The 26528-nt window shown below is 43.1% G+C and overlaps 1 protein-coding gene across 4 annotated transcripts in view; it reads left to right on the plus strand.

The window, feature by feature from the left end:
• The first annotated feature begins 8560 nt into the window (after positions 1-8560).
• The window catches only part of ATXN10 (ataxin 10), a 182852-nt gene continuing 164884 nt past the window's right edge, over positions 8561-26528 (plus strand). For all 4 annotated transcript variants that reach the window (XM_054469822.2, XM_063663095.1, XM_063663097.1 and 1 more), the window contains exon 1: positions 8561-20874. In XM_054469822.2, the coding sequence (XP_054325797.1) occupies positions 20759-20874 (116 nt within the window). In that variant the 5' untranslated portion in view covers positions 8561-20758. The remainder of the gene's footprint in view (positions 20875-26528) is intronic.

Raw genomic sequence — 26528 nt, forward strand, 5'->3', positions numbered from 1 at the left:
TGGCTTGTGCCCGCGGACCGAGTGTGGTCATCAGAACGGTCTCCCAAAGAGGTCTCTATCCTAAGTGCTGGCACCTGTGAATATGTTAAATTACAAGGTAGGGGGTGGATTCAGGTTGCCCATCAGCGGATCTTGAAGTGGGAGATTATCTTAAGTTATCTGGGTGGGCCCAATGTAATCACAGGGATCTTATAAAAAAAAAAAAGAAGGAGGAAGGAGAGTTCATGTTGGAGATAGAAAGGAGGTGTGATAATGAAAGCAAAGAACCAGAAGGATGGCAGTGTGAGAAAGACTCAGCCCTTTAGCCCTGTGTGGCTGGCTTTGAAACTGGAGGAAGAAGCCATGAGCCAAGGAGTGTGGACGCCTCTAAAGGTAGAAAAGACAGAGAAACATTCTCCCCTAGAGTCCCCAGAAGGAGCTGATGGGCTGGGTGAGGTGGCTCACACCTGTAATCTCAGCACTTTGGGAGGCCAAGGTGGGTGGTTCACCTGAGGTCAGGAGTTTGAGACCAGTCTGGCCAACGTGGCGAAACCCAGTCTCTACTAAAAATACAAAAATTAGCCGGGCATGGTGGCATGAGCCTGTAGTCCCAGCTACTCGGGAAGCTGAGGCAGGAGAATCGCTTGAACTTGGGAGGCGGCGGCTGCAGTGAGCCAAGGTCACACCATTGCACTCCAGCCTGGGTGACAGAGTAAGACTCCATCTCAGGAAAAAAAAAAAAAAAAAAAAAGGAGCTGATGGACACCTTGATTTTAGCCCAGTGAGACCCATTTCGGTCTTCTGAACCCCAGGACAGTAAGATATTAAATGTGTGTTGTTTTAAGCCACTAAATTTGTGAGTATTTGTTACTGCAGCCGCCAGGAACTAGTACACCAAGCAATTCCATCTGTGAACCAAGCCTGCCCTTTTTCCTTCTTCCTGTGATCCTAAGGCACTCCCACCTGGTAGTCACAGGTGTGAGCTTAGGGACACGTACCAGTGCAACGGAGGTGGATGATGTGAGTTTGGGCCACTGGCTTGTGTGACTTGCTTTTGCCCTCTGGCTTTGCCAGTTCTCAGCCCCGGATGTGCCACTTTGTCCTCTGGTGAATTGCTGCAGCACCTGGAAGGGTGTGATAGAATCCGGCTTGTGACGCGCAGTACCGGTCACATGGACCCTTGACATCATGGTCAGGGGTTCCATATCTACCAGGGCTTGGTTAGCATGACAGGAGCTTGTTTTCTTTAAAAGTTTGCTGACTGGGGCTAGCACAGTGGCTCACATCTGTAATCCCAGCACTTTGGGAGGCCGAGGCAGGCGGATCACTTGAGGTCAGGAGTTTGAGACAAGCTGGCCAACACGGTGAAATCCCGTCTCTACTAAAAATACAAAAATTAGCCCGGCATGGTGGCATATACCTGTAATCCCAGCCACCCCAGAGGCTGAGGCGGGAGAATCACTTGAACCCGGGAGGCAGAGGCTACAGCGAGCCGAGATCATACCACTGCACTCCAGCCTGGGCGACAGAGCGAGACTCTTGTCTCAAAAACAAAAGAAGTTTGCTGACTGTTGGTAAATTTACTCAGTGGCACGATCAAGGAGTTTCAGAGCACTTCCGTTACCCCTAGTATTTCCATTTGTGGTCTATTTGCAGTGTGTCCTGTGGTCATTTGCCAAATATCCCTGTTCCTACTCCCAGCTCTAGGCAAATACAAATCTACTGCTTGCCTGTATCGTTTTTGGTCTTTTCTAGGGATTTCATATAAATGTAATCATATGCTATGTAGTCTTTTTTGTCTGCTGTCTTTCCTTTATCATAATGCTTTTTAGGTATATCCATGTCACAGGCGTCTCTCCACTCTGACAGTCAGAACTCCAATGTCTCCTAGCTCTGTGTGAGCCCCGGGAATTGTGAAGGTTACAATTCCCTGACAGTCGTTCTTTGTCTTGTTCTGTGGACTCTCCCCCATGCACGCAGTTTAATATTTAGTCCGAGACCCAAGCAGATGCCTATCTGATTTCTGGAGTTCATTCTCTGCAAAGCTTCCACCTCCGGAAATTCCAGCCACTTCGATTTGCAATCTGTGATCTCTGCCTCCCTAATTCATTGAGATTGTCTTGCTATCCTGGGCCCCTGCTTTCTGTGCTGTGATGTGGAACGTGAGTCCAGGCAGAAAGGCTGGGCGATCATAAAGATCACCTCGTTTATTTCTTTCTCTCGGGGATCCCAGTCCTATTCTTCCTGTTAATCAATGTCTGAGAAAGGGTTCTGTTTCCCGTATATTTTGCTCAGTTTTTTAGTTGTTTGAGGCAAGAGGGCAAGTCTGCCACTAGTTATCCTTTATGACCATTATTGTTGTTGGATTTTTTTTTTTTTTTTTTGACAGAGTCTCACTCTGTTGCCAGGCTGGAGTGCTGTGGCACGATCTTGGCTCACTGCAACCTCCGACTCCCTGGTTCGAGCGATTCTCCTGCCTCAGCCTCCCGAGTAGCTGGGATTACAGGCACGTGCCCACCACGCCCAGCTAATTTTTGTATTTTTAGTAGAGATGGGGTTTCACCATGTTGGCCAGGCTAGTCTCGATCTTCTGACCTCGTGATCTGCCCGCCTCAGCCTCCCAAAGTGCTGGGATTACAGGTGCGAGCCACCGTGCCCAGCCCTGGATTTTTTTTTTCATGATCTATTATTTATACACAATCAAATTCACCTTTTATTTTTTGTTTAATTAATTAATTATTTTTTGAGATAGGGTCTCACTCTGTCATCCAGGCTGGAGTAGTGGCATGATCACAGCTCACTGCAACCTTGATCTCCTGGGCTCAAGCAATCCTCCTGCCTCAGCCTCCCAAGTAGCTGAGACTACAGGCATGTGCCACCATGCCCAGCTAATTTTTAAATTTTTTCTGGAGACAGGGTCTCACTATGTTGCCCAGGCTGGTCTCAAACTCCTGGCCTCAAGCTGTCCTTCCACCTCGGCCTCCCAAAGTGCTGGATTACAAATGTGAGGCACCAGCATGTACCCAGAGGGTAACTGTATACAGGTAACCACCATCACCATCACGAGAAAGAACAACTCCCTTCCCCTGGCCAGTTTCCTCCTGTTCCTTCACACTCCATCCTCTCCCCTCTCCAACCCCATGCAACTACTTATCTGTTATCACTATAATTTTTTTGTTTGTTTGCGTGTTTTTTTTTCTTTTGTTTTTTTTGAGACAGAGTCTCCCTCTGTTGCCCAGGCTGGAGTGCAGTGGTGCAATCTTGGCTCACTGCAACCTCTGCCTCCCAGGTTTAAGTGATTCTCCTGCCTTAGCCTCCCAAGTAGCTGGGATTACAGGCGCCCACCACCATGCCTGGCTAATTTTTTGTATTTTTAGTAGAGATAGGGTTTCACCATGTTGGCCAGGCTGGTCTCGAACTCCTGACCTTAAGTGATCCACCCACCTTGGTCTTCCATGTTATCACTATAGTTTTGTCTTTTCTATAATTCCGTATAAATGAAGTTATACAGTACACAGTCTCTTGTGCTTGATGCCCTTCATTCAGCATGGTGTTTTTGAGACTCACCCACATTTTTGCATGTGTTAGTATTTTGTTTCTTTTTATTGCTGAGCAGCATTTTATTATGTGGCTGTATCACAATTTGCTTGCCCACTCACCAGGTGATGGACATTTGGGTTGCTTCTGTTTTGGGCTATTATGAATAGTGTTACTATAAGGATTCACGTACATGTTTTGTGTGGACATACGTGGAAATGAGGGGACATGTTGTAAATGTATGTTTGGCTTTTGTTTTTTTTGAGACAAGGTCTCACTCTGTCATCCAGGCTGGAGTGCAGAGGTGCCATCATAACTCACGATAACCTCAAACTCCTGGGCTCAAGCAATTCTATTGCCTCAGCTTCCCGAATAGCTGGGACTACAGGTGTGCACTACCACACCCAGCTAATTTTTAAATTTTTTTGTAGAGACAGGATCTCCCTATGTTGCCCAGGCTGATCTTGAACTCCTGGGCTCAAACAATCCTCCTGTCTTGGCCTCCCAAAGTGCTGGGATTACAGGTGTGAGTCACTGTGCCTGGCAGTGTTTAGTTTTTAAAGGTATTGCCATACTGTTTTGCAAAGTGGCCATACCAATTTGCACTCCAACTAGCAATGTGTAAGAGTTCCAGTTACTCTAGGCCTGGCGTGGTGGCTCACACATGTAATCCCAGCACTTTGGGAGGCCGAGGTGGGTGGATCACCTGAGGTCAGGAATTGGAGCCCAGCCTGCCTAATATGGTGAAACCCTGTCTCTACTAAAAATACAAAAATTAGCCAGGTGTGGTGGCAGGCGCCTGTAGTCCCAGCTACTGGGAAGGCTGAAACAGGAGAATCACTTGAACCCGGGAGGTGGAGGTTGCAGTGAGCTGAGATCATGCTACTGCACTCCAGCCTAGGCGACACAGTGAGACTCTGTCTTAAAAAAAAAAAGTTGCAGTTACTCTAATCCTCAGTGACACTCATAAACTTTATTTTTTCTAATTGGTGTGTATTGATAGTTTATTGATTTCCTATTTGAATTAACTTTGCATTTCAGTCAAACCCATATTTCTGGTAAGACTATCAAAATGTCAGGTATATTCCACTACCTGATGGGCCATTTAAATATATGTGGACAGATTTCATTCAAATGTCATCCTCAGTGCCTGTTTTCTGGGGGTAGAAAAGCTTTCCCATGCAAGAGGGTGGCTCATTATGCTGCAGTGTATTTTCTCCAGGTAAAGAAAACTTTTCGTGGTTCACTGACTGAGGAAAATCAACCCCTCCACAATCTAGAACCTGAAGACTGGATCTTCTGAGAACATCAGAAATAGACTGCCTTTGCCATCCACACTACAGCAAAACTCTGGGACCTTAAACTTTGGGTTCATAATCTCACAGCCCAAAAGGTTCCCTCCACACTCCTGGAACTGTACACCCATTGGAAACTTTAAGGTAACGCTAACCAGGGAAGTGTCTCCCCAGAAGGTGATATTCTTGATGTGAACAGCTTTTCCCCAAGATCATGAATCAAGATTTCTCTACTATCAGGAGACTCTTAATCTTTCAAAAATTTCCCCCTTGCTCATGCCTCCATGAGCAATAGAAGTGAAGTCGGGGTCAGTTGTGTGTACTCATGGGGTATGCTTTTATTTGTGAAGGATTTTGCAGCCAGCCTTATACATGGATAACCTTATGGTTTGACAGATGGAAGATGAAGGCCCAACAATGTAGGTGAGAAATTTGAATGGTATATTATGTTCCCTTATAATCAGTCAGAAAGACAACATGGGTCTACTCCTCTTTACCCACCTCATGGGTTAAAGAGAACATTGCCAGGAGGTCTTCACTCTTCTAGAAGGGCATCATTTGTTAGGTCCTTTTTCCATGGTTTGGAGTAAATGAGGCAATGATTAGAAATGTATCCCTCATGAGAGGCCCCACAGCAGATTCCACCGTAAAGCCTGTGGTTACACAACGGACTTTAAATTCTTTTCGGAAAGTTATGCTAAATAATAGAATTTCTCTAGATTGCTTACTGGCTAAATGGAAGTATCTATAGAGCTGCTGACACTTGTTGCCCATGGAGAAATACGTAACATCTGGTGTTACAGAGATTCAGTTGTAGGGGATTAACAAAAAGACTGCTCAGTTAAAGTGAGTAGACTCTTTAGCTCGTTCTTTGATCCTTTGATCTATTTGGTTTTAGCTTGTCTGGTTTATGGGGACCTTGGCTAAGGAGCATACTCCAAACTCTTGGTATTATCTTTCTGATATTCATAATCATCGTTTCCCTGGTGTGCTGTCTTCTCTTAAAAGTTTTAAATGTCTGCATGCAGCCATCTCTAGAATGTCAAATGGTCTCTCTTCAGGTGGAATGACAAGAGCTGAAAGAAATGTGTGGCCACGAGGGCACCATAACCTATGAATGACGTGCTGAGACCAGAAGCCCAAAATGATGGTAACTGAGAGTGGCACTAAGGCCCCACTTTTTGGTCACACTCTCACCTAAGTGAGAACGTGACCAAAAGGGGAGAATTTTAAGAGAAAATTATGGGAGGCCATTGTTTTGGACTGAGCTCATGCACTAAGCCCCAATAGACCAGACCAAACCAAAATGGAGTTACTCATGCTAAATGTGATGTAACCAAACTAAGACTTTCCTGAAACACATAGATCCTAGAAAATACCTGATTTTATCTTTTTCCTGTGAACAGGACATTCCAGGATGTACCCTCTACTCTAACCTTTACAAAAAAGTAACCTGAAGTCCTTGTTCCCAACTTACAAAACCCACTGTTTTGCTATTGCCCAGTGGGTTTCAAGACTAAGTACATTTGTGATGGTAATAGTAACATCAATGACTAAAGTTTTGGTCAATCTCTCAAAATTGAGAGGATGACCAAAAGAGGGGAATTGTTAAATTAAGTTTAATCTAAAGCTACCTCCTTACATATTTTAAGTTCGGCCTAAGGGTTTCTCTGTACATCGTCAACTAAAACCTAAGTAGAGTTGTGTGCCTACTAATGTGCCAGTCACTGAGTTTTAACCAATCAAAGGCAGGCAACTGTTCAAACCATGTCCAAATAAGGCAAACGCTGAGCTGTAACCAGTCCAGCTGTTTCGGTCCCTCACTTCCATTTTCTGTCACTTTTCTTTGTCCATAAATCTTCCACCATGTGCCTATGCTGGTGCCTTTGAGCCTACTGTGGGTCAGGAGGCTCTTCAATTCACGAATCATTCTTTACTCAATTCAATTCAATTTAATTCAGCTAAAGTTTTTCTTTCAACACTATATAAGTGTGTTTATTTCTGGACTCTGTATTCTATTCCCTCGATCTACGTGACAATTTCACACTATCTTGATAACTGTAATTTTACAGTATCTTGAAATCAAATAGTTTAAGGCCTTCAACTTTGTTCTTTTTCAAAATTGTTTTGGATATTCTGGGTCCTTTGCCTTTTTGTATAAATTTAAGATCAGATTTTCAAAATCTTTTCACAAAGCATGTTAAAATTTTAATTGGAATTATACCAAATGAATAGGTCAATTTGAAGAGGACTTACATCTTAACAATATTGAGTATTCCAACTCACAAACATGGTGTATCTTTCCATTGAAATAGGTCTTTTTCAACTTCATTTTGTAATGGTTTGTGTTTTTCATTGCACAGGTCTTGTATATCTTTCATGAAATATAGTGCTGGATATTTTTCATATATTAACCTGTATCTTGCAAACTTGCTACATTCACTTATTAGTTTTAATAGTGTTTTTATAAATTCATTAGGACTGTCCATATACACTTTTTTCCCCCCAATTTGTTTGTCTTTTATTTCTTTTTCCAGCCTTGGCTAGGACCTTCAGTAAAATACCAAACATAGTGATGGCAGACATCTTTGCCTTGTTCTTGATCTTATATGAAAGCTGAGTCCTTCACCATTGAGTATGATATGAGGTGTAAATTTTGGTTTGTTTTTGTTTTGTAGAAGTTTTCAATCGGGTTGTGAAAGTTCCCTTCTATTTCTAATTTTCTGGAAGTTTTTATTGAGAGGGTACTGAATTTTATCAAATGCTTTCCCCCATATCTATTGAAATGATCATAACACTTTTCTTTTTTATTCTATTAATAAGGTGAATTATATTGATTCATCAAACTTTTAAATCATTTTAGAAGGTAAACTAATCTTGTATTCCCTAAATATGCCCCACCTGGTCTTGATGCGTTATTCTTTCTATAGATGATTTGATTTAATTTGCTAATATTTTGTTAAGGATTTTTGTGTCTATGATAGTTAGGAATATTGGTCTGCAGGGTTTTTTGTTTTTTTTTTTTTTTGAGACGGAGTCTTGCTCTGTTGCCCAGGCTAGAGTGCAGTGGCATCATCTTGGCTCACTGCAACTTCTGCCTCCCAGTTTCAAGAGGTTCTCCTGCCTCAGCCTCCCGAGTAGCTGGGATTACAGGTGCCCGCCACCATGCCCAGCTAATTTTTGTATTCTTAGTAGAGATGGGGTTGCACCATCTTGGCCAGGCTAGTCTCGAACTCCTGACCTCGTGATCCACCGACCTTGGCCTCCCAAAGTGTTGTGATTACAGGGTTGAGCCACCGCGCCTGGCCTGTCTGCAGAGATTTTGTGTGTGTGTGTGTGTGTGTGTGTGTGTGTGTGTGTGTGTGTGTGTGTAAAGCTTTTGCCTGGTTTTAGAATCAGAGTAATAATAGCCTCGTATAAAATAAGTTAGGAAGTGTTCCCTCTCTGTTTTCTGAAAGAGTTTGTGTAGAATTGGTGTTGTTTCTTCCTTAAATGGAGGATAGTATTTACCACTGAAGCCATGTCAGCCTGGAGCTGCTTTATGGGAAGGTTTTTATTTATAAGTTCAATTTATTTAATTGATTATCAGACTGTTTAAGTTTTGTACTTTTTCTTGAATGAGTTGGTAATTTGTGTCTTTTAGGGAATTTGTCCATTTCACATAGGTTATGTGAAACTTTATTGTTATAAAGTTGTTCACAATATGCCCTTTTTATTATTTTCTGCTTGTTTGTTTTCGTTTTCAAGATGCAGTCTTGCTCTGTTGCCCAGGTTGGAGTGCAGTGGTGCAATCTCGGCTCACTGCGACCTCTGCCTTCCAGGTTCAGGCTATTCTCCTGCCTCAGTCTCCCAAGTAGCTGGGATTACAGATGTGCACCACCACTCACAAATAATTTTTGTATTTTTAGTAGAGACAGGGTTTCGTCATGTTGGGCCAGGCTGGTCTTGAATTCCTGACGTCAAGTGATCTACCCACCTTGGCCTCCCAAAGTGCTGGGATTACAGGCATGAGCCACCAAGACCGGTCCTTTTATTTTTAAATTGAGATACGGTCTTGCTGTGTCACCTAGGCTGGAGTGCAGTGGTGTGATCACAGCTCATTGCAGCCTTGACCTCTTGGGCTCAAGCAATCCTCCCACTGCAGCCTCCTGAGTAGCTGGGACTACAGGTGTGCACCACCACAACCAGCACATTTTTTTTTTAAATTTTTTAGCAGAGACAGGTTCTTGCCACATTGCCCAGGCTGGTCTCAAACTCCTGAGCTCAAGCAGTCTTCCCACCTCGGCTTCCCAAAGTGCTGGGATTGCAAGTGTGAGCCACCACACCCAGCCTATTCTTCCTTTTTTTTTTGAGATGGAGTCTGGCTCTGTCCAGGCTGGAGGGCAGTGGCGCTATCTCGGCTGACTGCAACCTCTGCCTCCCAGGTTCAAGTGATTCTCCTGCCTCAGCCTCCCGAGTAGCTGGGATTACAGGCACCCGCCACCATGCCTGGCTAAGTTTTGTATTTTTAGTAGAGAGAGGGTTTCACCGTGTTGGCCAGGCTGGTCTTGAACTCCTGACATCAGGTGATCCACCCGCCTCGGCCTCCCAAAATGCTGGGATTACAGGCGTGAGCCACTGCGCCTGGCTGATAATATCTAATATTTAATCAGTGTTTATTCCATTATACTTTACTGTAATTATTGATATGATTGGGTTGGGTCTATCATTTTATTTGTATTTATGTATTTATTTAGAGACAGGGTCTCGCTCTGTTACCCAGGCTGGAGCGCAGTGGCACAATCACAGCTTACTGCAGTCTTGCCCTCCAAGCAAGGGATCCCCCAACTTCAGCCTCCCAAGTAGCTGGGACTAAGGCCTGCACCACCATACCTAGCTAAGTTTTTAAAAAAATTGTTTTAGAGATGGGGTCTCACAATGTTGCCCAGGCTGGTCTTGAACTCCTGGGCTCAAGTGATCCTCTTGCCTTGGGCTCCCAAAGTGCTGGGATTACAGGTATGAGCCACCACACCTGGCCTTTGTTTTCTGTTTGTCTTCTCTGTATTCCCCCTTTCAGTTCCTCCTTTTCTTTTTTATTTTCTCATTTGAATGTTTTTCAGAATTACATTTTGATTTTCCCATTAGCCTCTTAGCTATAATTCCTTACATTTTTTAATGGCTACCCTAAGGAATGTAATATACAATGAACTTACAGGTCAGTATCCCCCTCTGTCCTTTGTTATTGTTGTTACATGTAATACATCTGCATACATTGTACACCTCACAAGAATATGCTTAATTTTTGCTGTGAACCATTATATGGTTTATAAACCAATTGAGAAGAAAAATGCAAATGGGAAAAATTATTTGTATTTACCCAGCTATTTACCATGTCTAATACTTGTCAGCTTTTCTGAGGATTTGAGTTTCCATCTGATATAATTTCCCTCAGCATGAAGAAGTTCCTTTAGCATTTCTCGTGGTACAGTTCTGTTGGTGAGGCCATCTCTTAGTTTTATTTTATCTGAACCTGTCTTTATATTATTTTTATTCTAGAATAATATTTTTTCTGGATGTAGAATTCCTGATTGATAGTTTGTTTGTTTGTTTTTCCTTCAGGAGGTTACAAATGTTCCACTATCTTCTGGACTCCATGGTTTCTGATAAGAAGCAGTCATGAATCAATGATTGTTTTTCTGTGTATGTCATTTTTATGTTGATGCTATCAAGATGTTTGTTTGCTCTCTTTCTTTGACTTTCAGTAGTGTGATGTGTCTTAGCATAGGCTTCTTTATGTTGATTTTGTTTGGTGTTAGTTTAGCATCTTATATTTGCAAGATTCCACCTTTCACCAAATTTGGAAAATTTTGGCTATTATTTCTTCAAATACTTTTTTTGGGGGGTCCTGTTTTCTCTTTCCTGTCCTTCTAGTCTTGCAATTACACTAATATTTGAAAATCTGATATCCTCTAATAGGTCCCTGAGATTCTTTCTCTTTGTTGTTTAAAAATATATATATATTTTTAGGCCAGGTGCTCACACTTGAACTCCTGGCCTCAAGTGATCTGCCCGCCTTGGCCTCCCAAAGTGTTGGGATTACAGGCATGAGCCATCATGTCCAGCCCTTTTTAATCATTTCTATTTCTCTGCTGAGATTGATCATTTTCTCTCTTGAGGTTTTTATTCACTGAAGTCATGTTTTGTTTTACCTCATTTAATTTAGTTATAATCACTGCTTTAAAATCTGTCAGTTCTCACATCTAGTTCATCTCACGGATGGATTTGATTTTCTTTTCTCTTGAGAATGTTCTCTAATTTCATATTTGTATTTCAGGTAACTTTTGGATTGTATTTTGATACTATTAATAGTAAGCTGTGGGGATTCTGGATTCTGTTATTTTCCTCTGTGGAGTGTTGTTTCCTTTGTTTTCATAGACAATTTTCTTATGTGGGCTTGGGGTGAAAACTCTATTTCTTCAGGAGTAGTTCCAGTTTTGCATCAGATCTTTTGTATTTAGTTGAGCTGCTTTGGGTCTATACCACATGATAAGGTTTATTAAGTGGGCAGTCAGCTATACGGATATAATTAATTTGGGGATCCCCTCTATCTTGGTCCATTTCCTGCTGCTTATAACAGAATATCTGAAACTGGGTAATTTATAAAGAAAAGAAATTTATTTCTTACAGTTATGGAGGCTGAAAAGTCCAAAATTGAGGGGCTGCATTTGGCGAGAGCCTTCTTGCTGAAGGGGACTCTCTCCAGAGTCCCAAGGCAGTGCAGGGCCTCACATAGTGAGGGGGCTGAGGGTGCTAGCTCAGGTCTCTCTTCCTCTTCCTATAAAGCCACCAGACCCACTCCCAAGATAACCAATTAATCCACTACTCTATGAATAGATTAATCCATTCATGAGGACAGCTCTCATGAACCAGTCACCTCTTAAAGGCCCTACCTGTCAATACCGCCACCTTGGGGATTAAAATCTCAACATGAGTTTTGGACAGGAGAGACATTCAAACCATAACACCCTCTCTGGCTCTTTCCCTTTTGGGATTTTTCCCATTCTCTTCAGTGTTCACATTTTCATACATTTACTTTTATGTTTCCCCAGGCCAGAAATAATGCAGAGTTTTGCACATGTGCCCCCAACCATTGCTGTGCACATCCACGTACTACAATTAGTCCCAGGCTAAAAGCTACAGAGATGTGAACCTACTTGTGTAGCTCCCCATCTCCCTTCCTCCAAGTGAGGAGGTACTCCCCATCAGAGTCTGCGTCTGTTCACTCTCAAGCCCTTCAGGTGGTCGTTTTTTGTAGTATAACTAGGTTTTATGATTATTTACTATGGGGTACATATGTGTGGGGGTCACCAAGTAGGGTCTTTGTCCATCTTACCCAGAAGTGGAAGCTTGTCATGAATTGGTTCGCAGAGCACCTTGAATAGTCCTGGCCTAAACCACTGTCTCGATGATGGGCCCCATTCAGAATGGCATTTGCAAGTTTCTCTTCCATAGTTTTCTAGCAGATGTTTATAAATGAGGTTCAATACCAGTTAATGTCAAAACTAATAGAGGAATTCCCAGTTCAGGCAAAGGGAGCACAGAGTGCCAATAATATCCAAATATTGTTTGGTACTGATTGACTTGACAAAGCTCATTTCATAAAAAACAGTTCTGGCTTTTGCAGACTGTTCTCAATGGATTTTCTTTCTTTGCTGGCCTTTGACTTTCTGTGATCTTGGCTGCTGGGAAGTGTAAGGCAGAGGAAGTCCTTAGGCAGGAGATAAACCTGGGCCTGTTCCTACAGAGATGGCCTTCTGAGAGGCCTGGGAGCGCTAGCTGGGACAGCAGAAGGCAAAAGTCCCAGGTAGTGTTACGATGGTTTGGAGCAGAGCCATGTCATGAATATTTTAATTTTTTATTTTAAACCCTATGAGACATTGTTGCTTTATGATTGTTTTGTACTTTGGATGTTCATTTAGATGAAGCTGATAGTAAATACCATTCTCAGTCTTCTTTATTTCTTTCTACGTCTCTCATCTTCCATCTGGGATTGTTTTTGTCTCTAATTCACACTCTTTTGTATTTCCTTTAGCATGGATCTGTTGGCAGTTATTTTTATTTTTCAGCATATTGAAGACAGCATTCCACTATTTTGGTTTCCAGTGTTTCTATGGAGGATACAGCTTACTCAATCCTCACTCCTTTAAAAATAAACTGTCTTTTTATTCCCCTGTGGCTTCTTATTAGATTTCATCTTTGTCTTTTTCCATAATTTCACTGGATGTGAATATATGGTGTGTCTATATTTAGATTTCTGTTCGTGTATTCTGCTTTCTATTCATTGAGCTTCTTGAATCTGTGGTTTGGGATCTTTCATCAGTTTTGGCAGATTCTCAGCTATTATCCTATGCGTTTCCTCTGTCCTGTTTCCCTCTCCTTTTGAGACTCCAGTTACATGTGTTAGACTTTCTCAACTTATTTTCTGCATCTCTTATCTCTTCTGTATTTTTTGTATTTTAATTTCTTCATTCTGGATAGTTTCTTTCTAAGTCTTCCAGTTCATTTATTCTCTCTTTAGGTCTCTCTAACCTGTTTTAATCCCATCAATTGAGTTGTTACTGTGTTATTTCTAATTTCAGTTCCAGAATTTCTATTTATTTATTATATAAATACACTATTTCACTTTTTATAGTTCAATTCCTTGCTTGGACTTTTGAACTATTTCTTTTTTCTTTTTTGAGATGGAGTCTCACTCTGTTGCCCAGGCTAGAGTGCAGTGGCACGGTCTCGGCTCACTGCAACCTCTGCCTCCTGGGTTCAAGTAATTCTCCTGCCTCAGCCTCAAGAGTAGCTGGGATTACAGGCGCATGCCACCATGCCTGGCTAATTTTTTGCATTTTTAGTAGGCACAGGGTTTCACCATGTTGGCCAGGCTGGTCTTGAATTCCTGACCTCATGATCTGCCCGCCTCAGCCTCCCAAAGTGCTGGGATTACAGGCGTGAGCCACCGCGCCTGGCCGAATTATTTCTTTGAACATAGTAAACCTGTTGTGTCATTGCCATGTTTCATTCCAATAGCTTAAGTTTTTGTGGATCAGTTTCTGTTGTATGTTGCTTCTGCTGGTTCTTATAATATCTGCTTTCCCTGTAGAGTGAGTTATTTTTGTGTTGTTCACTCTATTTGAGAAGTATTTGTAGAAATAATTTGATGCTTAGGATGGCACATTCTTCCAAAGATGGTTTTCATTTGCTTCTGCCATATGTCTAAATGTGCCACCATTCTGGGTCTGTCTTAATCCCAATTCAGGTGTTTTGGTTGCTTGGATCAACTAGGTGACAAAGAGGTTTTTGAAATATTTCATTTGGGTTTAAAATAAAAGTTTTTCTCGTTCAGAGGATAGCTTTAAATAACTTGGCGTGACATTACCAGAAGTGAAGCTTTTTCTGTTTTATGAAGCTTCTTGTATAAGGCAGGGATTACATCTTTTCTCCATGTGTGGTAGAATCATATATAAAGTCAGCTGGTTTGAGGCTATATTTTGGTGCTTCATTTTCTGGAATGTACTTCCACCTTCGTTTGTCTAGTGCTCATATAATTATTTAAGATTCAGCTTACATGGTTTCTCTAGTTGTATTTCTTCATCTCTCCAGCTTCCTAGCTCTTTATACATCTTTTTTCTGACGTTATTTATTATGCTATATTATCAGTATATATTTCTGTTTTCCTTTAAAAGACTCAGAGGTTATTCATGACTGAGGTATTATATTATTCATCTTTGTAAGACTAGGTTCTAATATAGTCCATGATAGATGCTCAAATCTTCTGGTTAAATTGAAATATGAAAAATAAAATGTAAAATGGATTGGTAACAATCATAAGGAATAGCTTAATAACTTTACAAATTACATAAAAATAACTGATCCCCACAAGGCAACTATTACTAACATCAGAATGATCACCTCAAATACCGGTAGTCTATTGTCAGTCACTTATTACCAGTTATATCTTGACACTACTCACAATTTCCTACGTATTTCCTACTGTTTCTCATTTGCCCAACTACCTAAAAGCTTTTGATCTCCTTGCTCACTTCATTCTTTCTACTTTCTCACTTTTACACCACATAGTTCACTGTTAACATGTATTGAACTAAGCTAAATATATGACAGACTCTGGATTGACTATCATCAAATCTTCCCAACAATTTAATTAAGTAGGTGCTATTACTATTCCATTTTACAAATGAAAAAAAAAAGGCTTAAAGAGATGGTTACTTGTCCAAGTTCAGGTGCTAAGAGATAAAAGAGGGATTCACATTACCCAGGTCTGTCTGACTCCAGAGCTCATGTTCTTTACCAGAAGTTGGCAAACCTTTTCTAAAAAGAACCATATAGTTAATATTTTAGGCTTTGGAGGCCATACAGTCTCTGTAACAACAAGTCAGTTCTGCCACTTTAGTGCCAAAGTAGCCACAGACAATATGTAAATGAATGACTATGACAGTTTCTAACACAATTTTATTTATGAAAATAGGTGGCGGGAAGAGTTTGGCTCATAGGTGATAGTGTGCCAATCCCTGCTCTGAACAAGTACACTACTCTGTTATTTTTTTCTCCTTTTTCTCAATCTCCAGAGTTTTCCATTCAACAGATATTGATAGCATTGCTTCTAAGCACAGGGCTGGGATGAAGATGAGAAAATCCCTGCCTTGAGGGACCTTAGATGTGGAAGAGGAGGGCATAAACACACATCTATAGCACAGGCTGACTATGGAAAGTCAGTGCCAAAAGAGAGGCACGGGCTGACCAGAGATTCTTCTGAAGAACACATGAGATCTTGTGGAGTTGGTGATATATGACAAAAGCTTTCTAGCAAGAGCATCATAGGCAGAGATGCTAAGAAGAAAGTTTCCAATAGAAGAGCCAGCACAAGCACACATTTTTCTATCCACCTGTCACTTATCTTCTATTCTGTCTCTTTTTTTCTGAGACAGAGTCTCGCTCTGTTGTCCAGGCTGGAGTGCAGTAGTGTGATCTCAGCTCACTGCAAGCTCCGCCTCCCAGGTTCACACAGTTCTCCTGCCTCAGCCTCCCGAGTAGCTGGGACTACAGGTGCCCGCCACCATGCCTGGCTTATTTTTTGTATTTTCAGTAAAGACAGGTTTCACCGTGTTAGCCAGGATGGTCTCGATCTTCTGACCTCATGATCCACCCGCCTTGGCCTCCGAAAGTGCTGGGATTACAGGTGTGAGCCACCACACCTGGCCTCATCTTCTATTCTCTTTACCAGTATTCACTTACTTCCTCTCTCTTTTCCTTGCCAAAATCATATGCACTTTGGTCCAAATCTGTTTTTGCCTTGCACCTCATCTACTTTCTTCTCTGATTTTCTTTTTTGCCTTCCTTTTCTTTTCTTTGTTTTTTTGTTTCTTGATTACTGAGTCATTGTTGATTCAATTCTTCTGCAGTGGGCTCAAGGTACAAATTTATATCACAAATTTCATTTGAAGTTGAATTCATGTACATCAACATGGTGGCATGTTCATCTGGTTTGTCTAAGTCAAACAGCTGTACAACATTAACAATGTCATTTAGCCCTAGTGAAATATTAACTTGGTTCTGTCAATTCAGTCAAGGTTGAAATCCTCTAGTCAATTTTGGGCAGTCAATAACATTCACTGTTTGACCAGTTTAATTTCCTTTCGTTTCTCTTATGCATATTTCTACTTTTTGTCTGTCCTGTTAATCTCTCTCTCTTTTAATCTTTTCCCTTATAATTTTTTCTTCTTTTTCCATCAGCCTCCTTTTCTGTACTTTTTGGATTATTGCACTTCTTCTAAAGGCATGCTATCTCCTTTCTCCTTTCTGCAGATATATATATGTATATTTATTTATTTATTTAGAGATGGAGTCTTGCTCTGTCACCCAGGCTGGAGTGTAATGGCGTGCTCTCAGCTCACTGCAACCTCTGCCTCCCGGGGTCAAGCGATTCTCCTGCCTCAGCGTCCTGAGTAGCTGGGATTACAGGTGCCTGCCACCATGCCTGGCTAATTTTTTTCTATATTTTTAGTAGAGATGGGGGTTTCACCATGTTGGCCAGGCTGGTCTCAAACTGCTGACCTCAAGTGATCTGCCTGCCTCCGCCTCCCAAAGTGCTGGGATTACAAGCGTGAGCAGGCGTGAGCCACCGCGTCTGGCCTCTGCTGATATAGTTAAAAAGATTCTTTGTTCATTAATGCAACTTTTATTGAGCAATTACCACATAGTAGGTCTTTTTCTAGGTGCTGGGCTGGAGATACAAAAATAACCAAAAGAGACAAAAATCTCTACCCTTGTGGAGCTTACATTCTAGTAGTAAGTGAAATAGACAAGCAACAATAAACAAAATAGAAAAGTAAGTTATATAATATATCAAGTATTAAGTGCTATGCGGAAAATTCCTGGGGATCAGGAATTTGGGTAGCCTGTTACAATTTTAAATAGATTGATCAGGAAGGTTGTCAAAAGATAATTTGAACAGGTAGTTGAAGGAAATAAGGAAGCAAATCATGGAGATGTTTGTGAGGAGTTGTTCTATACAAAAAACAAAAACACCAGCATATACAAAGTCCTAAGGCAGGAGGGTTCTTTTCCTGGTGGAGTTGTGGGATAAAAAAAAAAAAAAAAGGAAAAACAAAACTTTATCTGAGGAATATGAGCTCCTTTAAATGATCAGGCCTAGAGAAGCATTGGAATGAAACAGCAATCATGTCTCTCCTCCTTGAGCTAAATACTTACCTCTTTTTAAAAAGAATTATTACTATTTTTTAAAGACAGGGTCTCACTGTATTACCCAGGCTGGAGTGCAGTGGTGTGGTAATAGCTCACTGAAGCCTTCAACTCCTAGGCTCAATGAATCCTCCCATTTCAGCCTCTGGAGTAGCTGGGACTATTGCCATGTACCACCACGCCTAATTTTTTAAAAATTTTTTCGTAGAGATGGGGGGTCTCACACTATGTTGTGCAGGCTGGTCTCAAACTCCTGGGCTCAAGCAATCCTGCTGCCTCAGCCACCCAAAGCACTGAGACTACAGGCATGAACCACCATGCCTGGCCCAATTACCTCTTGAAGCCACATTCTATTTGGGCTCTAGATGAACTGATGTCAACTAGCCACACAATGGCATACAATCTATAGTTCAACATTGTACAGCCAATCATTAACCAACATTATTTCTTAAACCAATGAGAATTCATGACAACCTTTTAAATCACCCTGTCTCCTGATTCGTCCTTTTTTCTTTAAAAAGTTGAGCTTCTCTTTCGTTCGCCAGAGCACTCCCCAAGGCAACTTGGATGTGTGTCCTGGACTGCAGTGCTCATGTTGGCCCAAATAAACTCTTTATATTGATTTTATCTCAGCTTATTCCTTTTAAGCAGACAGAGGACAATAAGGAGGTCAGTATGGCTGAAGCGCAATGGAAGAGGAAGAGGCTAATAGATGTGATTAGAGCCCGCAGGGGCTGGAGGTGATGGCGAAGGAGGAGGCAGGTCATTTAGGGGCTTTTCTATTGGAAGAACTTGGCTTTTACTCTGAGTGAAATGGAAGTCCCTTAGAGGGTTTTGGGCAGAGTTAAATGTTGACATATTTTTTAAAGGATCTAAAACATAAGGAAGCAAGAGCAGAGGCCAAAAGACCAATCAGGAATATATTGCAATATTCCAGGCAAGAAGTATGAATATTATAGGGAATGTTCTTCTGGGAATGTGGTTACATTTGAGGATAAGAAAACTAAAGGTCAGGTTTGTTTGTTTGTTTGTTTGTTTGAGACAGGGTCTCCCTCTGTTGCCCAGGCTGGAATGCAGTGGTATGATCTCAGCTCACTGCAACATCTGCCTCCCAGGTTCAAGCAATTCCCTTGTCTCAGCCTCCCAAATAGCTGGGACCACAGGCGCCTGCCACCATGCCTGGCTAATTTTCAGTAGAAAGGGGGTTTTGCCATGTTGGCCAGACTGGTCTTGAACTCCTGACCTCAAGTGATCTGCCCGCCTCGGCCTCCCAAAGTGCTGGGATTACAGGAATGAAGCTACCGTGTCTGGCCTAAAGGTCAGGATTTTGGTGCATAACAAGTACATTTTACCATCCTGTGCTCCTTAAGGGAAAATTAAGAGATTTTGCCCTGCTAGCTTAAGGAGTGTTAAACATTTTGCATTGTCTTGAGCATTGCTATTAATAAGTGATCTAATACCTGGCACATAGTACACAGCAACATTCGTGGAATGAATAAATACATACCCAATTAAATGGGTAAACTGAATGACAGTATCAAGTAACTTGCTTGTGCAGCAGCATTCATTTCCCTCCTTCCTTTTTTTTTTTTTTTTTTTTTTGATACAGGGTATCATTCTGCCACCCAGGCTGGAGTGCAGTGGTGTGATCACAGCTCACTGCAGCCTCGACGTCCTGGGCTCAAGCAATCCTCCTGCCTTGGCCACCCAAAGTGCTGGGATTACAGGCATGAGCCACCATGCCCCACCAGGATTCACTTCTTCTGCATACTCTGGTGGTGTTTATTGTATCTTTACATTTTATTTAGCAAAGAATGTTAAAAGCGCCATGTTATAAGCACACTCCTACCCTCCAAGCAGAATGTAGAGGGTATGTATTTATATATTTTAAGTGGTCCCACAGCAATTTGTACAGTTATAGCAGTTCACAACCATACTCAGTTATGTTTGCTTCTCTCCTCAATAGTCTGTGAGGTTCCTTCAGGTTTGGAACTATCTTTTATTAATCTTTGTATCTCCAGCACCTAGCACAGGGCTTAGCAACAATTTTTGTTGAAAGAAAGTATATACACTGTAATAAAGGGCAGTAGAAAGAAAATATGTGAGTTATCAACACCAGCTAGAGAAGCCTTGTCTGATTCCTGTGAAATATATTCATTTCCCTTAGGAAAAAAACAATTCTAACCTTATTGCTGTGTAACTTAGCTTCTTGACTTCGAACGGTATTTTAAGCCTTTGAGGAGCTGCAGCAATGTATACTCACTCGAGGAAGAGTGCCTGGTAAGTGGTCTGGTATTGATCAGCAATGATCAGTAAGTACTGGGAAGTGAGTTTTCAGGGCCTGAGACTTGCAAGCCGGTGACAGACCGCTCCAGCTTCCAGTGGACCCGGGCGGGGGCACTGATCAACCCACTTAGGCAGTGGGATCAAGGTCTTCAGCCTTAGCAGGGGGAGCCTCGGCCCGGCCCCCTTCGTTCCCGAGCCCCTCAGTCAGCGTCTCCTCCCAAAAGGGTCCCCTTCACCCAGAATGTCCTCCCCTGGGGGAGACCCCTCTGTCTGCGGGCCCCCTCCCATAGGAGGGCCCCTCTTCCTCAAGGTGAACCTCTGTTTCCGATATCCGCTCCCAAGACCGAGATCTTGTTACGGCCCCACCCTCCACAGGCCCCTTACCCCCCGGATCCCCTCCCCTGGGGGAGACCCCTCTGTCCGCGGGCCCCCTCCTATAGGACGCGCCCCCCTTTCTCAGAGTGAACCTCTGGTTCCCGATACCCGCTCCCAAGACCGAGACTCTGTTACGGCCCCATCAACACGGGTCTTCCTCACCGCAGCATCCCCTCCCCGCCGAGGAGCCTCGTCCGCGACGCTTCCCAGTCAATCACCCCCAGCATCCCTCCGCACTCTCACCCAGGACTTCCGCCGCGCCCCCTCCCCTCAGGCGGGACTTCCGCCGGCGCCCCCTCCCCCAGCGGCGCCGTCTCCTCCTCCTGCCTGAGGCGAGTCTGGGCTAAGCCTAGAGCTCTCCGGCCCCGGCGCAGCCTCAGGGCAGCGCGGGCTGCAGCGACGGCGGCGGTTAGGGCTGTGTAGGGCGAGGCCTCCCCCTTCCTCCTCGCCATCCTACTCCTCCCTCCTCGCCATCCTCCCGCTTCGACCTCCTCGCCTTCCTCCTCCTCGTCAGGCTCGGCTTAGCTGTGAGCGGCAAGATGGCGGCGCCCAGGCTGCCGCCTGCCAGGCTGTCGGGCGTCATGGTGCCGGCGCCCATCCAGGACCTGGAGGCCCTGCGCGCGCTCACGGCGCTCTTCAAAGAGCAGCGGAACCGGTAACGGGCCTGGCCGGGGGGCTGCCCCGGGCAGGGGAGGGCGGCCGGGACTCCCGCGGCGGCCCCGGCCTGGACCCAGGCGCCGCCCCCGCCTCGCTGGAGACGCGGAGGGCGAGGCCTGCGCGGGCTGCCCGAGCGCCACCCAGGCCTCCCGACTCCCAGGCACCGCCTCGTGCTCGTGGGTCCCCGCGGGGCCTGGGGCGGGCGCCCGCTACCCCACCGCAGCCAGTCCGGGTGCGAAGCCGCGACCCCGGGAGCCCTTGCCGCGGCGTGCCGGTGATGTTGACCCAACACACGCTTAGGCCGCCCCTGTCATGTGGGAGGGCTGCGCCAGGCCCTGGCTGCAAGACCCACGGGGCCCCCAAAGTCATAAAGCGTGTGTTTTAGCGGGAGAGACGCGTGTTACGGACGCGGGAATTAGGCAGTTGCGGGGATGGCAGTCTCTAGGCATGGAGTGGGACTGGTACTCCTTTCTCCTCGGCGTTAGAGCCCAGGCTGCACCATCTCCCCTGGGGGCAGCGCTCTGTGCAGTGTGGAAGAGCACGGGCCTGGAGAGACCAGTCCAGTCCTGATGCCACTGAGGGGCAAGATAGCCAGGCAAAAAGAGAAGGTGCCCAGGAGTCGACAGTTGTGGATTTGGTTCCTGGCCTTGTAAACTGCGTGTTACTGTGCAGTTTCTCCAGGCCTTAGAATTCTTGTCTAAAAATGGGACTATAATACACAGCCTAGTTGCTGGATTGTACAGAGGAATAAATGAAATAAAGCATGTGAAAATATAAAATGTGCGAAGCCCTCAGTCAATGCTTGTTTGATCTTGTTCTATCCTCTGGGCCTCAGTTTTCTTGTCTATTTAATGGGAGTAAAGTTGAACAGTACCTCCCTGGTGATAGTGTCATAAGGATTAAATGAGATATAATGCATATTAAATCCTTAGGACATACCTGTACATAGCACTAAATGTAGTTGATAGTATCACAACACATTGATTGGTAGTTCCCCATGTGTCAGCTATTGTGCTAGGTGATGGGGTGGGAAAATGAAAAGTCCTTGCTCTCTCCTGTACTAGTATGTACAAGATAACACAGCTGTGGGGGTATGTATGTACAAAGAGCCGAGGGAACATTGAAGAAAGAAATACTTAGACTTGGGTCTGCCTAGGTGATCACTAGAGGACTTCCTCTCTTTAAACTAGACACCTGGTCTGAGCACTTCCTTTACCTCAAATCAGTTTGGCAAATGTGGAGCTGCTGAAAGAATGCTATTAATAAAAGTCCCTGGTACTGCTCTATGGGCCTTTGGGGGAGAGGTATTTATTGATTTAATGCTTAGGCATTTCTGTATCATGATGGACCCTCCTTTTAGTTAATAACCCAGTCATCAACCATTTATTGAGCACCTACTATGAAACAGATTTTTTGTTAGGGTCTGAGGGTACAAAGAGGAATGATGTGATCCCTTTTATCAAGCATATTTGGGAAATTGCTAAATAAACACATTGTAATGGAAATCTATACAAGAGGTGGTGGCACAGGGGAACATGTGGATCTGTTGAAGACTGGCGAGCCAGGAGAGGCTTTTTAAGATTATTTCAGGTGCTGGGTTATAGATAAGAGGACTAGAAGGAACAGTGTCTGCAAAGGGGCCATATGTTAATTTTGCAAAACCGATGAGACAATTAAGTAACATAGATTAGGTTTCTCGTACAGAGGAGACATTTATTCAGACATCAGTTCCCTTTTTATAACTTGGAGAAAATCCAAGCACCTGAGCCCGTTTAGAAGGCCCTTCTTGACTCTGTCTCTTGTGAGGGAAGAAGTTACAGAGAACCATTGATGGTTTTTGTCAAGGGAATGGCATGGTAAGATCTGCCTGTTAGATCTTCCTGGCCGCCTGCGCCTGCGCCTCCGCCTCCATTGTGGGGAATAAATGAGAGGATGAAGCTAGAGACAGGGGGGACCTTTAAGGAGTGGTAGCAGAAGCCCAGGTGAAAGAGAAAAGTGCCTAAATTAGGACATTGTGGGGATGAGTAGAATAAATACTGAGAGATACAAGGTCGAATGGGCAGGACTCGGACCAATTGGATTGTTGGAGGGAGAATGAGTAAATGAGGATGCTTCCCAGATTTCATCTGAGTTCTGGGGCAGTGTCCTTGTTCCAGGCAGAGATTGGAGACCAGGAAAGGTGAACTGATGTGCAGGTCCTGGCATGGAAAGACAAAGTTGTGTGGTGGTGCAGAGAACTCATGATCAGGGTTTATAAGGACAGGCTTCTGGTCTTGGTTCTGTCACTGCTTCTCTTTGTCTTTGGACAAATTATAAGGGTCTTGTGGGGCTGGGCCCAGACTCCCGCTCCTCTGAGAGGATCCCTCCAGTTCTGATGCTCAGGGAGCCAGTGTTTGTCCTTGGGGGTCTTCTCTTCAGAGAGGGCATAGGGCTGTTGTCTAGTGTGAACAGGAACACGGATGGACCAAGGTGTTAGAAGGTGGACGAGACAAAAAGCCAGGCAAAATGAGTCCTCAGTGTAGCAAATAGAAAACAGCAGACAAAAAGCAAAAACAGTGAGGAAAGTAATTAAGAGATTCTTCTCTTTTGGTGGAATACATTATTTCTCTAGGATTCCATTTTATATTTGAAGAATCATAGACATAATGTAGTTGGTGGTCCTTCTGAGCTCTTCCATGCTACAAAACAAACTTCTGTCAGTGGTAGCTTGAGTAATAGAAGTGTCATGCAGTGGAAAGAGCAGTGGCTTTGGAACCATGGAGACCTGGATATGAATCCTGGCTTAGTTTCTGTAGACTTCTTGTTTCTTGTCTTGAAAACAGGATGATGGTAGCCACTTTTACAGATTATTTTGAGGATCTGTAATATTATATGTGTAGCATAGTGGTTTATGCATAGTAAATGCCATTTATTTAGGACCTGTTATTAAAATATAGCAAGGTTATAAGTGACCAAGAATCCATTTGTGTTGAATCTCCTGTCTTATCAGAAACAAAAATTGAAGCTATTTCAGGAAGACAGTTCTAATTTTGGGGTTTCCAGAGAAAGGGATCTCAGGATCTCATTACATTTTTAGCAACCCCCAAGTGAAAAGAAATTCTTATATCCCATTGTGGTAATTTTAAATATGTCCACAAATTCTTTCATACTCTGACCTTCTCAAGAGGAGGAGGTTAATTGTTTTCTCCTTGAGTGTGGGCTGAACTTATTTAGTGACTTGCTTCTGAAGAATAGAATACGGCAGAAGTGACAGTGTGCGACTTCTCAGACTAGGTCATAAAAAGCATCGTAGTTTCCTCTTTGCTGGCTCTTTCTTGGATCACCCACTCTGACAAAGCCAGCTGCCATGTCATGAGGACACTCAAGCATCCATATGCAGAGAGCTGTGTGGTGAGGAGCTGAGGCCTCCTTTGAACAGCCATGTGATGAACTCCCTTGGAAGCAGCTCCAGTCACATCCTCAGCCACGTGTGCAACCTCATGAGACACCCTAAGCCTCTCAGATCTGTGTGAGATCATAAATGTTATTGTTTTAAAATGCTAAATCTTGGGCTAATTTGCTATGTAGCAATACATCATTAATACACCAGTCTTAATTCTCCATGCTCTGTATTAAATGCATTCTGTAACCCACTTCTTAAACAGTGTCTTGGTCACTAAAATAATTTAAACATATTGCTTATGGTCGTATAATATCAGTATTGAGATATTCCTCAGCTGTTTCTTCTCTGTGTAAGATAATTCTTTTTTCTCACATTTGTTTTATACTTTTTGTTTAATTTAGATATCGGTGTATTTCACATTTGTTTAACAAGTGATTTATCTTGCTGTGAGTCTTTGCAAGTCATATTAAATTCTTTCTGAACAAGTAAGACAAACACATTTAAAGTTCTATTTTAGTTGCTCCTTTAGTTATTTTTATTTTTATTTTTCGAGACAGGGCCTCACTTTGTCATCCAGGCTGGAGTGCATTTTTTCTAGAGAAGGGGGTCTCACTATGTTGCCCAGGCTGGTCTCGAACTCCTGGCCTCAAGTGATCCTCCTGCCTCGGCCTCCCAAAGTGTTGGGATTACAGGCATGAGCCACCGTACCTGGCTAGTTGCCTTTATGATGCATCTATGAGGCATCTCCAGACCCCACAAAGTGTAGAGCCAGGTGAGATGGGTTGTCATACTCCATCTGTGCTGTTCATTAAGTAGCCACTAGCTACATGTAGCTACTTAATTAATTGAAAATAAGTAAAATTAATGTTTCATTAATATAGCTAATAGTTGCATTAGCTATATTTTTTAATTTTTAATTTTTTTTTTTTTTTTTTTGAGACTGAGTTTCACTCTTGTTGCCCAGGTTGGAGTGCAATGGTGTGATCTCGGCTCACCGCAACCTTTGCCTCCCAGGTTCAAGCGATTCACCTGCCTCAGCTTCCCGAGTAGCTGGAATTACAGGCATGCGCCACCACACCTGGCTAATTTTATATTTTTAATAGAGACAGGGTTTCTCCATGTTGGTCAGGTTGGTCTTGAACTCCAGACCTCAGGTGATCCGCCTGCCTTGGCCTCCCAAAGTGCTGGGATTACAGGCATGAGCCACCATGCCCTGCCCTTTATTACTATTTTTTCAGAGACAGGGTCTCACTCTGTTGCCCAAGCTGGAATGCAGTGGCACGATCGTAGTTCACTGCATCCTCGACTTCCTGGGCTCAAGCAATCCTCCTGCCTCTTTCCCCAGTAGCTGGGACTACAGGTGTACACCACCATGCCCAGATAATTTTTTTGTTTATTTTTTGTAGAGATGGAGTCTCGCTGTGTTGCCCAGGCTGGCATTAGCCATATTTTAAGTGCTCATTGGCCACATGTGATTGTGACAGCACAGATACAGAATATTTCCATCATCACAGAAAGTTCTGGAAATAGTGCTCTTCTGTAATAAGTTTTCTATAGGGGAGATTGTGTTCTGACTCTTGAGTATTCTTGAAATAGTGGAACATTTGGATACTGCTTTCTATAAATTCATCTCATACTTAAACTGATATCTCATTGGTCTTCCACCTCATAAGCTTGTTGAATAAAGTGGGGCACATCACATTCACTGTATGCCTGGCATCTAGCATAGAGTTGATAGTGGCAGATGCTTATCAGTTTCTTGTGGAGTTGCTGCTATTTCTATAACTTATTACTCATTGCACTTGCTTGGTCTTTTTCTTAGTCATGTAGACGGTAATTTTTTTTTCAGCTTCTGTCAGTGTAGCTCATTTTTTCTTTTCAATCTGCTTAGACAAAATGAGGTTTCCGTTGGTGTTTAATTTAAAAATTAAAAAAAAATTCAGGCCAAAAGTTCTTAAAAAAAATGAAAAGGCAAGTCCTGGACTTAGAGAAGTATTTAAAATATATATGATAAAGAAGTTGTTTCAGAATATATAAAGTACTCCTACCTACAACTCAATAAAAAAGACTCCTACAACTCAATTTAAAAATTGGATAAAATCTGTGCTTTACAAAGAAAAATAAAGGCCAATAAGCATATGATAAAGTGCTCCAAATCATTAGTCATTAGGGAAATGCAGTTAAAACTACAGTGAGAGACTACTGCATGCCGTTTAGGATGGCTATTACCCAAAAAATGGAAAAGAACAAGTATTGTTGAGGATGTGGGG

This window comes from Pongo pygmaeus, chromosome 23, assembly GCF_028885625.2.
Source record: "Pongo pygmaeus isolate AG05252 chromosome 23, NHGRI_mPonPyg2-v2.0_pri, whole genome shotgun sequence".
Classification (NCBI taxonomy): Eukaryota; Metazoa; Chordata; class Mammalia; order Primates; family Hominidae; genus Pongo; species Pongo pygmaeus.